General features: G+C 55.8%; 2 protein-coding genes across 7 annotated transcripts; one reads left to right on the top strand and one right to left on the bottom strand.

Annotated features, from left to right (window-relative positions):
* Nucleotides 1–412: 412 nt before the first annotated feature.
* Nucleotides 413–6,111, bottom strand: RIC8A (RIC8 guanine nucleotide exchange factor A). Its single transcript, XM_065938132.1, has 10 exons — nt 5,982–6,111; nt 5,640–5,687; nt 4,965–5,555; nt 4,189–4,280; nt 3,567–3,717; nt 2,658–2,753; nt 2,428–2,572; nt 2,205–2,349; nt 1,686–1,805; nt 413–1,264 (listed from the first exon to the last, which is right to left on the bottom strand). The coding sequence occupies exons 1-10, from the start codon at nt 6,063–6,065 to the stop codon at nt 1,144–1,146; spliced, it is 1,593 nt and encodes a 530-aa protein (XP_065794204.1). The 5' UTR covers nt 6,066–6,111; the 3' UTR covers nt 413–1,143.
* A 250-nt stretch (nt 6,112–6,361) lies between these two features.
* BET1L (Bet1 golgi vesicular membrane trafficking protein like) lies at nt 6,362–10,853 on the top strand. Of its 6 annotated transcripts, none has more exons than XM_065938140.1 (4): nt 6,454–7,198; nt 9,083–9,174; nt 9,414–9,470; nt 9,601–10,853. In XM_065938140.1, exons 1-4 carry the CDS (start codon nt 7,129–7,131, stop codon nt 9,766–9,768), a joined length of 387 nt encoding a protein of 128 aa, XP_065794212.1. In that variant the 5' UTR covers nt 6,454–7,128; the 3' UTR covers nt 9,769–10,853. The 6 variants fall into 6 exon arrangements, with proteins under 6 accessions (XP_065794215.1, XP_065794216.1, XP_065794212.1 ...); XM_065938142.1 differs by having other exon boundaries at nt 6,478–7,893; XM_065938139.1 differs by lacking the exon at nt 6,454–7,198 and adding an exon at nt 7,925–8,917.
* The last annotated feature ends 2,688 nt before the right edge of the window (nt 10,854–13,541 follow it).

Raw genomic sequence — 13,541 nt, forward strand, 5'->3', positions numbered from 1 at the left:
TGTCCCTGATGCCTCTCACATCAACCCCAGAAACTCATCTGTTTCAGACCATTCTAGCAGCCTCCCCCCGCCCCCCCAAACCAGGCCTTCTTCCATTAATGCTGCTTGAATTAACCTCTAAGACAGAAGGCACTGCTCCCTTGTTAACGGCCACACTGCTGTTTGGGCAGAACCTACTGTGATCTTCCTGCTTTGGTATAGGCCCTGTCTGGGGCTGACCCCAGGCCCATCCTGCCCCTCAGGGCTCCCTCCTTCTTGGAGCCTTATCTCCCCATTGGATCCCTGGGCTAGAGCCCCCTGGAGCAGATTTCACTGAAAAACTGCTCAGGAGACCTGGTAGGAGACCTGGTGGCCTGATACATGAGTGGTCATCCAGGAAAAGTGCTGGATGTTAAGAAAGACATAATTCTACTTCTACTTAACGTGCCTTTACTTGATATTCTGCACATATATTCACACACACGCATGCGTGCGCACACATTCTTGCCCGGAACTATTTCAAAAAGATGTTTTCATGAAGCTCTGTGGTGCACAACCGAAACCTAGACTTAACGGTTTCAGGAGAGACATTTTCCTTCATATATTTAATGATCTAAGCCAGCAGGAAGGATTGAGATTATCAGAGCCACTGATAACTTGGGCACTGAGCCAGGACCAAAAATACAAGAGGCTACCAGCTCTGCACTCAGTGGGGACAAAAGCAGCAGATCAGAAGTGTGTTTCTGGCATTAGCATATGAGTTCCAGCAGGTTTCTCGCCCTGTGAAATGCGGCACCTGCTCAGCACCAGCTCCGGGCCAGCGTGCCGGCTGTGCCCATGCTGTCTGCCTGTTCCCACGCTCGGCCCCACCCTCCCAAACGCAGGTACAGTTCTGCCTTCAGTCAAGCCCTGCCCTCAGGCACACACAAAAGAAACCACTTCATTTACAGAAACAAAGACTGGGCTCCCAGAGTTCTAGCAGGACGAGAGCCTCACAGTCCTACAGAGAAGAAAATGGACCAAAGGCAAATCATGAATAGAACTTTGGAAGTAAAGAGAAAGGGACCTCCAAGCTGGAGGGAGGGGCGTAGCTTCCCCACGTCCTGGCCCCAAGGACACCTCTGGAAGCAGCACCGGTTCTGAAGGGGAGAAGAGCGGCCATTCTCAGTCAGGGTCCGAGTCAGGGTCCGAGGAAAGTTGCCCCTCCATGGTCTCACACATGGCGTCCTGCAGGGATGTGAGCTGACCCCGAGGACTCATCCCCATGGGCTGGATGACCCTGTGCCTGTGGGAAGAAGGCATGGTAGGGGATGGGAAAGGGGCCTGGCAGGTGGAGCAGGGGTCCTGCTCACCCCTCGCTGTGACCTGCTGCTCCACCAAGCTGCTCCTGTTTACTGGGGAAACCTGGATGGGAACTGTCTCAATCAGGCCTAAATCCTAACTGCTACCTAAACTTTGAGATGTTAAGCAGTCTCTTACTGTCTCTGGGCCTCAGTTTTCATCAGTTGAAAAATGGACATAATACTTACCTCAGCCCTAGCCTTTTGCTAGAGAACTTTCTCCAAGACAGAGGATTTCCAACATTAGTAACGGAGTCTTGCCAGAACCTAAATCCCACTCTGATCCCACCTCCTTGGCTTGCACGATGGGGCATGGGGTCGTCTTCCTCTGTCCCAGCTCTGGGCCCTCCTTGCCATGCCACGTACCTGGAAAGCTTGTCAAACATGTTCACCAGCTTCATGGCCTCATGCTCCTTCTGCTCCTCTGTCATGCCTTCCATGGGGTTGGGTGGCTTTTCCTCTACCCTTCCAGTCACTGGGTTTATGCTGTTTCATGAAAGAGAGGTGTGGGGAATGCATTAGTGACTCCAGGACGGGAGGGCTGCGTGGGGTGGGTGAAGTTCCCATCTTCCTGCCTGGGCCTGGAATGGCAAGAAATTCACTCTCTTGGGTGCAGGGAAGGCAAGGCAACTGCAGAAGGACTCCCTCCAAGAGCAGCAGGTAACCAGCTCCTGCTACCTGGCCTGCCTGGTCCCCCACATTGGTCAGATCCCTTCAGCCTGTGTTCTCAATGGAACACCGTAGTGTCAGAATACGTGTCCCTTAGAACAGAGGCCTGATTCTGTAAGGTTTTACCCATCTGTCACCCTTATCCCATCCACCCTGCAGGTTCAAATGGGTGTGGTAAAAGGGATGGGGGGGTTGAGTAAGAGTCTCAGCACACACCTGGCCTTGGCTTCCTTGTACTCGTCCGTGTCTGTGTCCTCGTCTTCCGAGTACTGGCCCTCAGGCCGGCCCCCTGCCATGAGGCCCCTAGCAGCCAGGAGGCCGGCGGCATTTCCATAGCCTGTGTACTTGATGAAGCGGGGCACTGAAGGGCAGGGCAGAAGTCAGTGTGGAACCGTGACCGGGGCGGGGCAGGCGGGGCAGGCCCCCACTCACCACTCACCGCTCTCAGAGCACAGCACAAACAGGAACTCGGCCGCCACCCTCTTCACGTCGGTGTCCAGGTGCGTCATGAGGCGAACCAGTTTGTTCCGCAACAGCTCCCCCACCTCAGGCCGGGTCCTCACGTCCCGCAGCGGGGGCAGCACCTGAGGGGGCAGCTGTCTCTCAGCCTGGGCCTGGAAGGACCAGGGTCTCCAACCAGGGCCCAGCCATAGCCCGTCTGCCCCATACCTGCGCCTTCAGGAACTTCCTGGCGGGGCGGTGCATGCGGGCACACTCCGTCAGCACGCTCAGCACAGGGGCCACGCTTTCCTTCAGCCTGTGTGTCTGCAGAGGAGCCTTGGTCACGGACTGGGCCCCCCTTACTCAAGGCCAGGGGGCCAGGCACCTGACCCAGATGATCCTGGCAGGAGGCACTCGGGAAGTGGCCCCAGCTGAGGGACCAAGAGCGAGCCGTGGGTGTCTGTATGAGCTTCAAAAAGAACAGGCACAGACCCTAACTCAGAAGGCCATTCGTATGTTGGGGCAAATCGTTTAACTACCTTCCCCACCTTTAAATGAGAGGGGGCAGAAAACTGTGTTTAAAGTCGTAGGCACCAACAGCACAAAAGACAGCTCACAAAGTGCTGAATCTTAACTCTGTCACAGTCTAGCCTGCACGATGCCTGCAAACTCCCAGAGAAGCTGGTTAGAGTGCCGGCCAGTCAGTGTCCCGTGGTGCAGCTGCAGGAATCAGGGAGCCGCTGGCTCTTAAGGTCCTGTGGGTCCTCTTGAGGGAAGCCGAGGCACAGCTGACGCTCATCTCCGAGGGCTGCTCATGCACAGTGACACTCTGAGTCTAGGGTCACAAGGAAGGATGGGGAGCGTGGTGGCGCTTCAAGGGGGTAGGGATGGGGGGCTTCTCAGGACCCCTCAAGAGGATTCACAAAGAGATCTAAGAAACGAGTACTTTGCCAGATTCTGAAAAGTTGTTTCCACATACTTCTCAGGGAGGAAGTTCTGGCTTGACCATGAAGTTGGAGGCATTGCCTGAATCACACTGGGGAGTTGATCTCCCCTCACCAGTGTGGACAGCAAAAACACAGTGACCACAGTAGCTTGGAAAACCTGGGCCAGAGCCACAGTAGTCCCCCTGCCCACCTGATGAAGACGCTTTTCCATGAAGCTGAGGAGGACACGAATCACATCCATATTCACTCCTAGGAACTCCAAGGAACCTTCGTGTGGCTCCAGGGTGAGAAGAACATCCAGACACTTGAGAGGCAAGTTCCCCAGGAGGTTCACTGCGTGGCTGGGGACAGATGAAAGGGGTACTTGGTAAATTAAACCCCCTGCTGCTACCTGCTGGGGCCATAAATGCCATGAACCAGTGTCTGGGGACACAAGCAGCAGAACCAGGTACCAGAGGTAAGGGTACTATTTCCTGCAGATGCCCAGTCTATCACATATCTAGGTTGAGGCAACACAGCTAAAACTGAGAACCCGCCTAGGCATAGGCCACCAAGAATGAAAGTGAAGAAGCATACTACCTTATCAATACCAGTGTCCGCTGCCCCTTCCCAAGGCCCCCTGGCACCTTCCTGCCTTGGACTCACAGCTCCGATCTTCGACCGTTAAATGCTGGAGCTCCCCAGAAACACACTTTTGTCTGGTCCCACCCAGATGGAGGAAGACTCTCTAAGACTGGGAACCACCACAGAGACCTGTGAGCAGACCACCCCCATTCCTCCCCACCACTCCGCATGACAGGCACTCCCCTCACCCGTGGAGCTCCTCTGTGCGGTCTCCAGCAGCAGCAACCATCACACAGTGCCGCAGAAGGGTCCCCAAGTGCCGGTATAGGGCAGTGTCTTCCTGACCAAACAGACATGAGTTCCTGTGAGAGAGAGCCCCACTGGCCCCCACTGCTGCCAACTGAGATTCTACCTTCTGGACGCCCCTGCAAGACCATATGCATTAACAATGCTTCTCTACTGTACATCCTGGTGCTTGTCCTCTCCCACAAGACCTCAAGAGAACTCTCTTGGTTAAGAATATCAATGGATCCCCTTGGGACACAGCTGCTCTATGCTTTAGCCCCACACTCAGTCTCACCGTGAAGAATCTCATAGCCTCCCCTGCAAACCACACAGCCCTCCAGCCAGGCTGCAAGAGCCAGTTATGCTCTCCAACTCAGAAAACTTCTGTGAAACCCTTCCAAGATGGGTGCTCCCTGCTTCTCTCGACTGGCTAAGCATGCCTAATCCAGAAACTTGAAGGAAAAAGGAAAGGAAAGAAAAGTTGCTCAGTCGTGCCCGACTCTTTGCGACCCCTGGGTTGGAGCCTACCAGGCTCCTCCATCCATGGAATTTTCCTAGCAAGAGTACTGGAGTGGGTTGCCATTTCCTTCTCCAGAGGATCTTCCCAATCCAGGGATCAAACCCAGGTCTCCTGCATTGCAGGCAGACGCTTTACCGTCTGAGCCAACCCAGCAAAGAAGCACGTGCAGGAAATGTCCAAGCTGTTAAACTCCGCCCACAGGTTGAGGTCAGCCCTCACCTCATCCACCTCCCTCTTGATGGAGTCGAAGGTGATGTTGAAGAGCACTTTGAGGATCTCCATGGCTCGCTCAGTCTCCTGGGGAGGCAGGAGCTCAGGGCGCCTCTCGCCCTCAGTCATTCCCAACGTAAGCTCCAGCGCCCTGGTCAGCAGGCGCACTCCCTGCAGCTCCTGAAACAGCTGCTGGCGCACGTCGGTGCGGAGTGCAGTTAGCAAGAAGAGAAGACGCAAGTCAAAGAACTGGACGTCGTGCGGGAAGCTGCTCTGGCGGTACAGTCCTACGCGCTCTGCAAGCCTCACCACTAGCCCCGCCTCTGCTGCCAGCACCTGTGCCACAGGGCTGCTTAACACGAGATTGCACAGGCACTTAAGGGACTCAAGTACAACATCCATGTTCAGCGGCTCAGGGACCGACCCCTGGGAGGCGGAGATGCCAGCATAGCAGGCAAGAGCCTGCAGGCTCCGGCGACTGGTGAAGGAGTCCAGGCAGCTGCGGTCCCTGGACAGGATGCGGATGCTCTGCAGCCAGATGACGCGGCGGGAGGGTGGCAGGCCCTGCTCCAGGACTGAGACAAGCAGCTTCGCCAGCCTCTGTGGGCAGGGAGAAGAGCCGTTCCACCAGGTCCTTCTATCTGGGCCACCCAATCATGCCCCTCTACCTCAGTGAGCACCCACCTTCCTATCCTCCTGTTGCGCATCATCAAACGTGAAACTCTGGGAGTTCTGCAAAGAAACCCAGAGGCTCAGAAGGCACAGGCCCACCGCGGCAGAACCCGGGATCCGCGGATCGGGGCCTGAGGCCGAAGGCACCTCTATGAACAAATGGCGCCCCAGCCCCACACACCAGCACCCTAGCAACTCCTCAAAGGGTCGGTGCTCCTCCCGATCGCTCTCCCTTCCACCCTCAGCCCCTTGCCACGCTCACCACTCTCGCCGCCCCTCCTGCCGGCCACGCGCGCGGGCCCCACCCGGCCCCACCTCCTCTCTGCACGTCCCAAATCTACAACTCCCGCTCACCTCCCGGTTGTACTCGCGCAAAGCCTCCATAACTACGTCCTCCTCTCCCGTCTCCACGGCATCCGCAACTGCCCGGGGCTCCATGGCACCTCCAGGACCCGATGCCAGGACAGCCACTGGCTTCCCGATTCCGGGCCAGCGTCTGCCCGCCCCTCCCAGACTCGGCGCGCGGGGGAGGCCGGGACGGGGCGTGCGCGGCGCCGAGGGGCGGGGCCTGGGCTGTGCGCAGGGGAGGCCGGGACGGGGCGTGCGCGGCGCCTTAAAGGGACGGGGCCTGGGCTGCGCGCGCGGGAGGCCGGGACGGGGCGTGCGCGGCGCCACAGGTTGTGTCACGGGCTGAGCGCGGGGGAAGCCGGGACACGGCGGGCGCCAAGCTCTATGGGCTGTGCGGCGCCTTAAAGGGGCGAGGTCTGGAACAGCTGGATAGAACTTGAAGGCTTTGCTGCCGAGTCAGCTTTGGCCTTAAGCTCTGGGTCGGTGATCGTCCGACCTAAGGGCCGGAATCGCCCTGAACCTAGCGGTGAGCCTCACTCCTTGGGCCAGGATTCCTGACCGGAGAGGGCCTCAGCCCCGCACCCCTCCATCACACGCACACCAACACCGCTCCTGATGCACAGAAAGAATGAAATATCCAAGGAAAAGTCGAGGTGGAAAGGACTTTACAACCTCCGGACCACTTGGTTTCTAAACAGACGTTGGAGTGCCTACTGCGTGCGAGGAGCCGGGAGGCGGGTGAATAGAACCCACAGGTCCCTGCCTTCTTGGCGCTTATGTGCCAGACTTGAAGACTAAAACGGGCAAACAAGACGACGTTAGGCAGCTATCGTGCTGTGACTGAATAAGAAAAGGGCCTTGATGGGCTGCAAGGAGATCTGAAGAAGTGCCATTTTTGCTGAGACCGGAGCCTAAGGAGTGAGCCAGGAAAGGCTCTGAAGGAAGGTTATGCAAGGCAGGAGTGGCCAGTGCAAGGGTGGGAATGGCCGTGGTGGGAGAGAGAAACATCATTGTTGGGGCTGAGAGAAAAGGGAGACTGGGGAGGAGAGGTCGGGATGAAGACAGAGTCTGATTGTGTGCGGTGACTTTCTTGTTGTGTAAGCAGGCACACCTGCTGGTCTGCTCGGACTGTTTCCTTTTTCGAAAAGCGGAGATGATAAAAGTTCCCATTTCAGTGGATTGTCAGGAGAAAATGACACACAGCAATTGCTCCATTACGATGGGTGGGTAACTTATAATCCATCCACCGGGAAAGAAGGCTTTGTTGAGCATCTACTTTGTGTCAGACCCCTTGTCAGCACCGCGTGGAAGATCAAAAAGCACTGGCTCCTTACCGTACCTACTTCCCTCACGCTCCCACCCCTCTTCCTGCTTTCTTGTTTTCTTCGGAGGGCTTCACTCCTGCGACTTCTGCACCGCTCTCTCGTTCCGGGCACTGATCTCCAGTTTGTCCTGCCGGCAGTAACTGGAACCGGGCTTCCCACCGAGTTCGCTCCTTAGCTGAACCGCAGCCGGGCGGGCCGGGCCTCAACCCCGGCGGGGTCGCGGCGAGGAGCCTCTTTGACCTGGGAAAGGCCCGTGTGCTCTTCCCAGTTAGGACGCCGATACCGCCTTAGGCGGGAATGGCTGCTGCAGTGTCTGTCCGCACCACAGTTGCCTCTAAAAACAAACCATCCAGGGGTCCCGAGAGCAAACGCCAGCCCCATCCCCCAGTCAAATGACGGAAGAAACGTCAGATCCTTCCAGTTCTCACCGCCGAGTCTCTGTTGGCTAGGTCTCGGCCGGAAGTGGGGGCCTGAGGCGGAAGGGGTGGGGCCGGGAGCCCCTTCCGGCGACTGCGCCACGTCCGAGGAGGCTGTAGGCGAACGGTGACAGACCGCGGGGTCGGAGCTGGACGCGATGGCGGACTGGGCTCGGGGTGAGCGCGGAAGGGCGGAGGCGGATGGCTGCAGGGCTCGACGGGGCCGACTCCGCTGTCCTTTGGAACCGCCTTCGCCTTTCTCCGCGCCACTAGGTGGCGTCGTTGGGAAGACCCTACGGGCGGGCGTAGTTGGGGCAGGGCGGGCAGGGTGCAACCCGCCGCACTGTGGATGAGTCGCTGGGTCTCTGTGGGCGCTCCTGCCCAGCTGCTCCGTGAAACTGCGGGGTCGGGATGCCCGCAGTCCCCACCCGTTCCGTCCCTGCGAGATGGCTCTGCACGGGACCTCGGCCGGGTCTCCTGGTCGACGGGTCCCGGAGGCTAGACCCCCTCGGAGTAGGAGCTGCGCGTGATAGGAGGGCCCAAGCATGCCTAGTACTCACTGGGGTCGGAGTACCCCACTTGCCCTCTGGGAGTCTCTCTTTTCACCTGCCAAGTGGGATGCTGATGCTTGTTTCGCTGGGCTGTTGTGACTTTTAAGGAATTAATGTTACAATCGGTTGGTAGGACCCTAGCACCTCTTATTTTGGGGTTTATAAACATCCATGGTTCCTAGGGCTGCGCCCCTTGTTGATGAGTCTCCTTGAGGCATCTGGCCCGAGGCAAATATGCACCCCGAATTTTGTGGGAAACAGTTCTCACCAGCCTAATGAGATGGTAATTCTGAATCACCAGACCCAGCGCCTGTCACAGGCCAGGTCTCAGCAGGTACCAGGCTTTGGGTGACACACGAGACCCTACGTGGTATCAGCCTCAAGCCCTGTTAGCAAGTCTTTCGAAAGTCTTTACCAGAGCTCATTGGGGTTTTTTTTTGAGAACAGGTTCTGTGTACGTTGCTAGTGACATCTGCGGAGGGATGGTAAAAGTTCTGTCAGAGAATGTCAGAAAGTACTGGTTGAACTGAGCCCTTTGGAGGTATCCGCCCACCCATCCCAGCCTGGATACATGCACAGGACCTGTGTTCACACACACTGTTGTTTATACAGTCTTATTTCATGTGTGAAGTGTTGGATCATGGGTGAAGGTAGGACCTGCTCAGCAGACACACAAAGGCCCAGTTCACTTAGACACCTGACTGGGCCAGATGGGATTGGAGTCAGAGTCTGGAGGCCATAAAGGGCTGAGGTACAGGGGTAAAGGGGATGTTCATGGGCGGATTTAAGCCCTCAGCCTCTCTCTCTCCTCACAGCTCAGAGCCCTGGTGCTGTGGAAGAGATTCTAGACCGAGAGAACAAGCGGATGGCTGACACCTTGGCCTCCAAGGTCACCAGGCTCAAATCGGTCAGTGGTGGTCCTCTCCTTTTGCCTCCACCTGGCACCCTGGAGGGGGGATCAGAGGGCGGTAAAGACCTGGATGGGTTTCAGGTAGTTCCATTCTCTTTGTCCCATCCACGGCACACTCATCTGTGTGAGGCCCAGGTGGCATTTGGATCTCCTGATCTCTGTTGATCTTATTGGGGGTCAGGTGCTGTTCATGTGTTTGTCCTGGTCTGACCCTACCCCCTCTGTGTCCTGACCAGCTGGCTCTGGACATTGATAGGGATGCGGAGGACCAGAACCGGTACCTGGACGGCATGGTAAGGGTCTGCGGTTTGCAAGTGTCACGGTCAGCTCAGCTCCCCACCACCTGCTTTGTGGCCCCCCATCTGTGTATGTTTGTTGTGGAGTCCCTATACCTTTGTGACAATGTTCGAATTTCTCCCCCAGGACTCAGATTTCACAAGTATGACGGGCCTACTCACAGGGAGTGTGAAGCGGTTTTCCACAATGGCGCGATCTGGGCGAGACAACCGGAAGCTGCTTTGTGGTATGGCGGTGGGCCTGATTGTGGCCTTCTTCATCCTCTCCTACCTCCTGTCGAGGGCAAGGACGTGAGCCAGTGGGAGCTGGCTTCAGTGGGTGCCTGGGGCAACCAGGATCTTCCTCTGTCTGGTGTTTTGGGCTCCAGAGAACTTGTTTACAAAATACTCCTTTGAAGTTGATGATCATGGCTTAGGAATCTTCTTCCTGCGTGGTTGGGAGCCTCTAACCCAGTGAGCTCATGTTAGCTGGTTCTATGTGTGCAAGGGCCCTATCCCTATGGGGTAGCCAAGGCCCAGCTCCCTCTGCCACACTGGGCTCTAGAAGCCCCAGCAGTGTTGAGTCCAAGCAGAGCATCTGGGAATCCTGGACACGACCACCTGTGAGCAGCAGTCCTTTCCTCGGCCCTCAAGGTTCTGAACATCTCAAGGCTCCTCTACGTTGTCTTAGTCTGGATGAGGCTGTGTCTGATATTTGAGTTGCCTGGAGCTGACACAGGAAGGGGGTGTGGCTGTGAAGCTCAAATCATTGCTGTCACCTCCAACTGAGTGTCCTCAGCCCTGAGATTGCAGTTTCTCTGGCCAGGGCTGCTGGTCATCCGTGACCCAGTGAGATTCAAAGGTCCTGCTGAACGGCCTCTTCCTGCCTTCCAATCCCACGACTGAAACCAGACCCTCAGGGACGGGCAGGGGGTTGTGGATGGAGGAAGGATCTGCAGCCTTGGCTGAAGACTTGGGGTCCAGATCCTGGCAATTTCCCAGCCATGGAGCAGAAGCTAATGTTTTCATGGGATTCAGGATCTACCCAGCACCAGAGATCTGTTTCCAGGAGGCTAGATCTCTAGAAACAGGTCCATCTGATGCTTAAGTCAGGCAAGGTGTGAAGCGGGGCTTTTACGGGTGTAGGCAGGAGGTTTCTGGATAATGACTTTTTTTAGGACCTATAGGTCACTTTTTGAGGGTTCGTGGGCAGTTTCCACTAAGCTAACCCTAACCCAGCAGTGTCTGCCCACCTCTCCCTGGGCCCTCAGTGTCGACTTGGTCAGTCCCCTGCTCATATGAACTGAACTAACAGGCCCAGCCAAACCAGTGGCTTCTTTGTACCTCACTGTGAGTCCCCAGTGTCCTTGTCTTTCCATAAAAAACACTTGTAAGAAGCAAGTCATTGGCTCTGTGTCTTTCCTGGTTCCTGCTCCCGTCGTCTTCTCAGTTACGCACCTTACTGTCTGAGGGCTGTTGGCTCACTGTCCAGCTGCCCGCACACTCATGCCGTGTGTGGTGTGTCGGCTACGCTCGCCCACCTTGTTCCCTTCTCTGGCCATGTGGCCCTCGCCTTCTGGCCCTGCCGCTCCTGCTCCTCTTCCTCTTTCTCTCCCCTGCTCTCTGCCTAGCAGGTCTGGCCTCTCCTGACTCTCACCATGGACCCCTTTTCTCCACTGCAGTTGCCTGGGCCCTTGGCTTCCTGAGTGGTCTGCTTGACTGTTCCCCTCCCTCTGGTGTGTGCTTCTCAGCTAGTAAGGTTGGCTCCCTTGCCTCTGTGTCCCTGGGGCTTGGGTGTTTCTCTGTCCTCCTTGACATTCCTTCACAGGCCCCTGTGGTCATGCCTTGATCCCCATTCTTCTGTATACCACAACTTCGGCTTTGCTCTCTGCCCGTCTCACAGTGAACCTAGTCACAGGGACATGTCCACTGGTCACCATGCTCACAGCTGCTACCCATATATATCTGGTCACTGCAGGAGCAGCAGGTACCCCCAGACCTGAATTCCGTGGCACCTGCCTTTTCTGGGTCTGCTAACCTTGCTTCCTGAGAACGTGGCTCAGCCAGGGCAGCCTTCCCCTCTCTGGCCTGCTCCAAAGCAGACCAGGAATTTGGAGTTCGTGTTTCAGGGTGGTCTTTTCTGAGGAAAGGGAAAGTTGCTCAGTTGTGTCTGACTCTTTGTGACTCCATGTACTGTAGTTCATGGAATTCTCCAAACAAGAATACTGGAGTGGTAGCCTTTCCCTTCTCCAGGGAATCTTCCCATCCCATCCCAGGACTCCTGCATTGCAGGCAGATTCTTTACCAACTGAGCTGTCAGTGAAGTCCCTTCTGTGAGGAGGACTTAGCCATCTCTGAGACCTTCACTTGCTGTGTTTTTTTCCCTCAGGTTGCCCCCCGTGCCTTCCTGCTTCTCCATCTCTATGACTCTTGGTAGCCTTTCCAGCTATTTGGGGGTTTGGGTATTTGTTTCTCATTGTGTTAGATGAATTCCTGAAGTGGGCATGGAGCTGTGCTGTGCTGTCAGCAGGGTTTCCTGTGGGCCTTCACCCTCCTCCTCCTCAGCCCTGTACACTGAGCACCTAATCCCGTGGATAAGTGGAGTTTGCTGACAGTGATCTCTGAGACTATGAAACAGAGATGGACTTGAGAACTTTCGGTGTCAGGTGTGGACAAACAGCCAGGTTCTATCCCTTAAGTCAAAGACAAGGCATTTAGCAATAAAAACTTGAAATAAACAGTATCGTGATAAAGTAAGCATGGCCTTTGGTGTTTTCATTTCCGAGGGGGCTTCAGAAGGTTTTGTCTGGAACTGACCCTGGTCCGCAAACTGTCCACAGGCACTGGTGGTCTTGACTCTGATGCTATTTTTCTGGGCCCAGCTCTGCTCCTCACTCATCCCCCTGGGCAGGCAGATGTGGGGTTGACAATTCCTGCTCCTGGACCTTTCTTTGCCCAGGTTTCTGTGACTGTGATGGGAAGATGACAGCATTACTGCTTCAGGTTTAAGGGAATATATGTGAGTACTTAGAAAAGTAGCCTGACATGGTCACAGCTCAGTGAGGGTCAGCAGTTGTCATGTGCTTTGTAAGCTGCAGACATAGGTGCAGCAGGGCTACCTGCTCAGGACTGGGGTGAAGATTAGATTCATTCCTCAAGGTTGGCCTTGGACTCCAGGGTACCCTCTTGAAACACCCTTTTTCATCCCAGCTCACACCCACTTCCCTGTCCACATCCTCCTATGCTTCCTGTATTTGGTGTATAACAGATCACCTTCAGGTGTAGTCACAGTGGTTTATGTCTCATGGGGACTATTTGTGTTTGAGACAGAGACGGTTCTCTCTGCTCTAGGATGTTAGTTACAGCCTTTTTGAGACACAGGCTGGCACTACCACCCCCTGAAAGCTCAACACAAATCTGCAGGTGGTCGCAGATGTGAGCTGAGGGCCCAACTGGCTTCACTGACTTGCTGTGTGTTGAGCTTACTCACAACATGGTGGCTGATGGGAGGATGAGCAAAGAGAAGGAGGGTGTCCAGGCAGAAACCCTTTGTGTATTGTGTGGCTTGGCTTCAGAAGTCAAGTAACAACAGCATGATTATTCAGGATGGTCACAGGGTCTATCCTAGATTCCAGGGGAGGGGCACAGACTCCATATCTCAGCAGGGAAGAGTCAGTCTCACAGGGAGAAACTGGAGGATACAACAGAATGTGGAGGGCAGGGATGGAGGCGGAATGAGGCCTCCTCTCAGCTCAGACCTCAGGCCCTAGAACCCGACATGGGATGGCATGATCGCCTATGGGGCCTCTTTCTGGAAAAGCTGGATCCTCCCCCACGAGAGACCATTGCTAGTAGAATCCATGATTTTATTATATATCTGGGCATAGCAAGAAACAAGGTTAGCAAATGGGAATGCATAGAAAAAATAACATCGCAATTGTCCAAACAAGCATGCTCTGCCCTCCAGGGCCAGGTTGGCTGCAGCCCAGCCGGAGGAGGAGGCGCCCACAGCCCCCAACTCGGGGAGTCTGTTAGTGGGGGGATGTGACATGCAGAGGCTTCCAGCGCCGGGGGGTGGGCAGGGCTGGG

The sequence above is a fragment of the Muntiacus reevesi genome, chromosome 5 (genome assembly GCF_963930625.1).
Source record: "Muntiacus reevesi chromosome 5, mMunRee1.1, whole genome shotgun sequence".
In the NCBI taxonomy this organism is placed as follows: domain Eukaryota; kingdom Metazoa; phylum Chordata; class Mammalia; order Artiodactyla; family Cervidae; genus Muntiacus; species Muntiacus reevesi.

Coding starts and splice junctions, on each gene's coding strand:
- RIC8A (XM_065938132.1), bottom strand. CDS start 6,065: ATGGAGCCCCGGGCAGTTGCGGATGCCGTGGAGACGGGAGAGGAGGAC. Junction 2,754..3,566: donor TGGAAAAGCGTCTTCATCAG/GTGGGCAGGGGG, acceptor GCTCCTCTGCAG/ACACACAGGCTGAAGGAAAG. Junction 1,265..1,685: donor ATGTTTGACAAGCTTTCCAG/GTACGTGGCATG, acceptor TTCTTCCCACAG/GCACAGGGTCATCCAGCCCA.
- BET1L (XM_065938139.1), top strand. CDS start 8,839: ATGCACAGGACCTGTGTTCACACACACTGTTGTTTATACAGTCTTATT. Junction 9,175..9,413: donor AGGTCACCAGGCTCAAATCG/GTCAGTGGTGGT, acceptor TGTCCTGACCAG/CTGGCTCTGGACATTGATAG. Junction 9,471..9,600: donor ACCGGTACCTGGACGGCATG/GTAAGGGTCTGC, acceptor TTTCTCCCCCAG/GACTCAGATTTCACAAGTAT.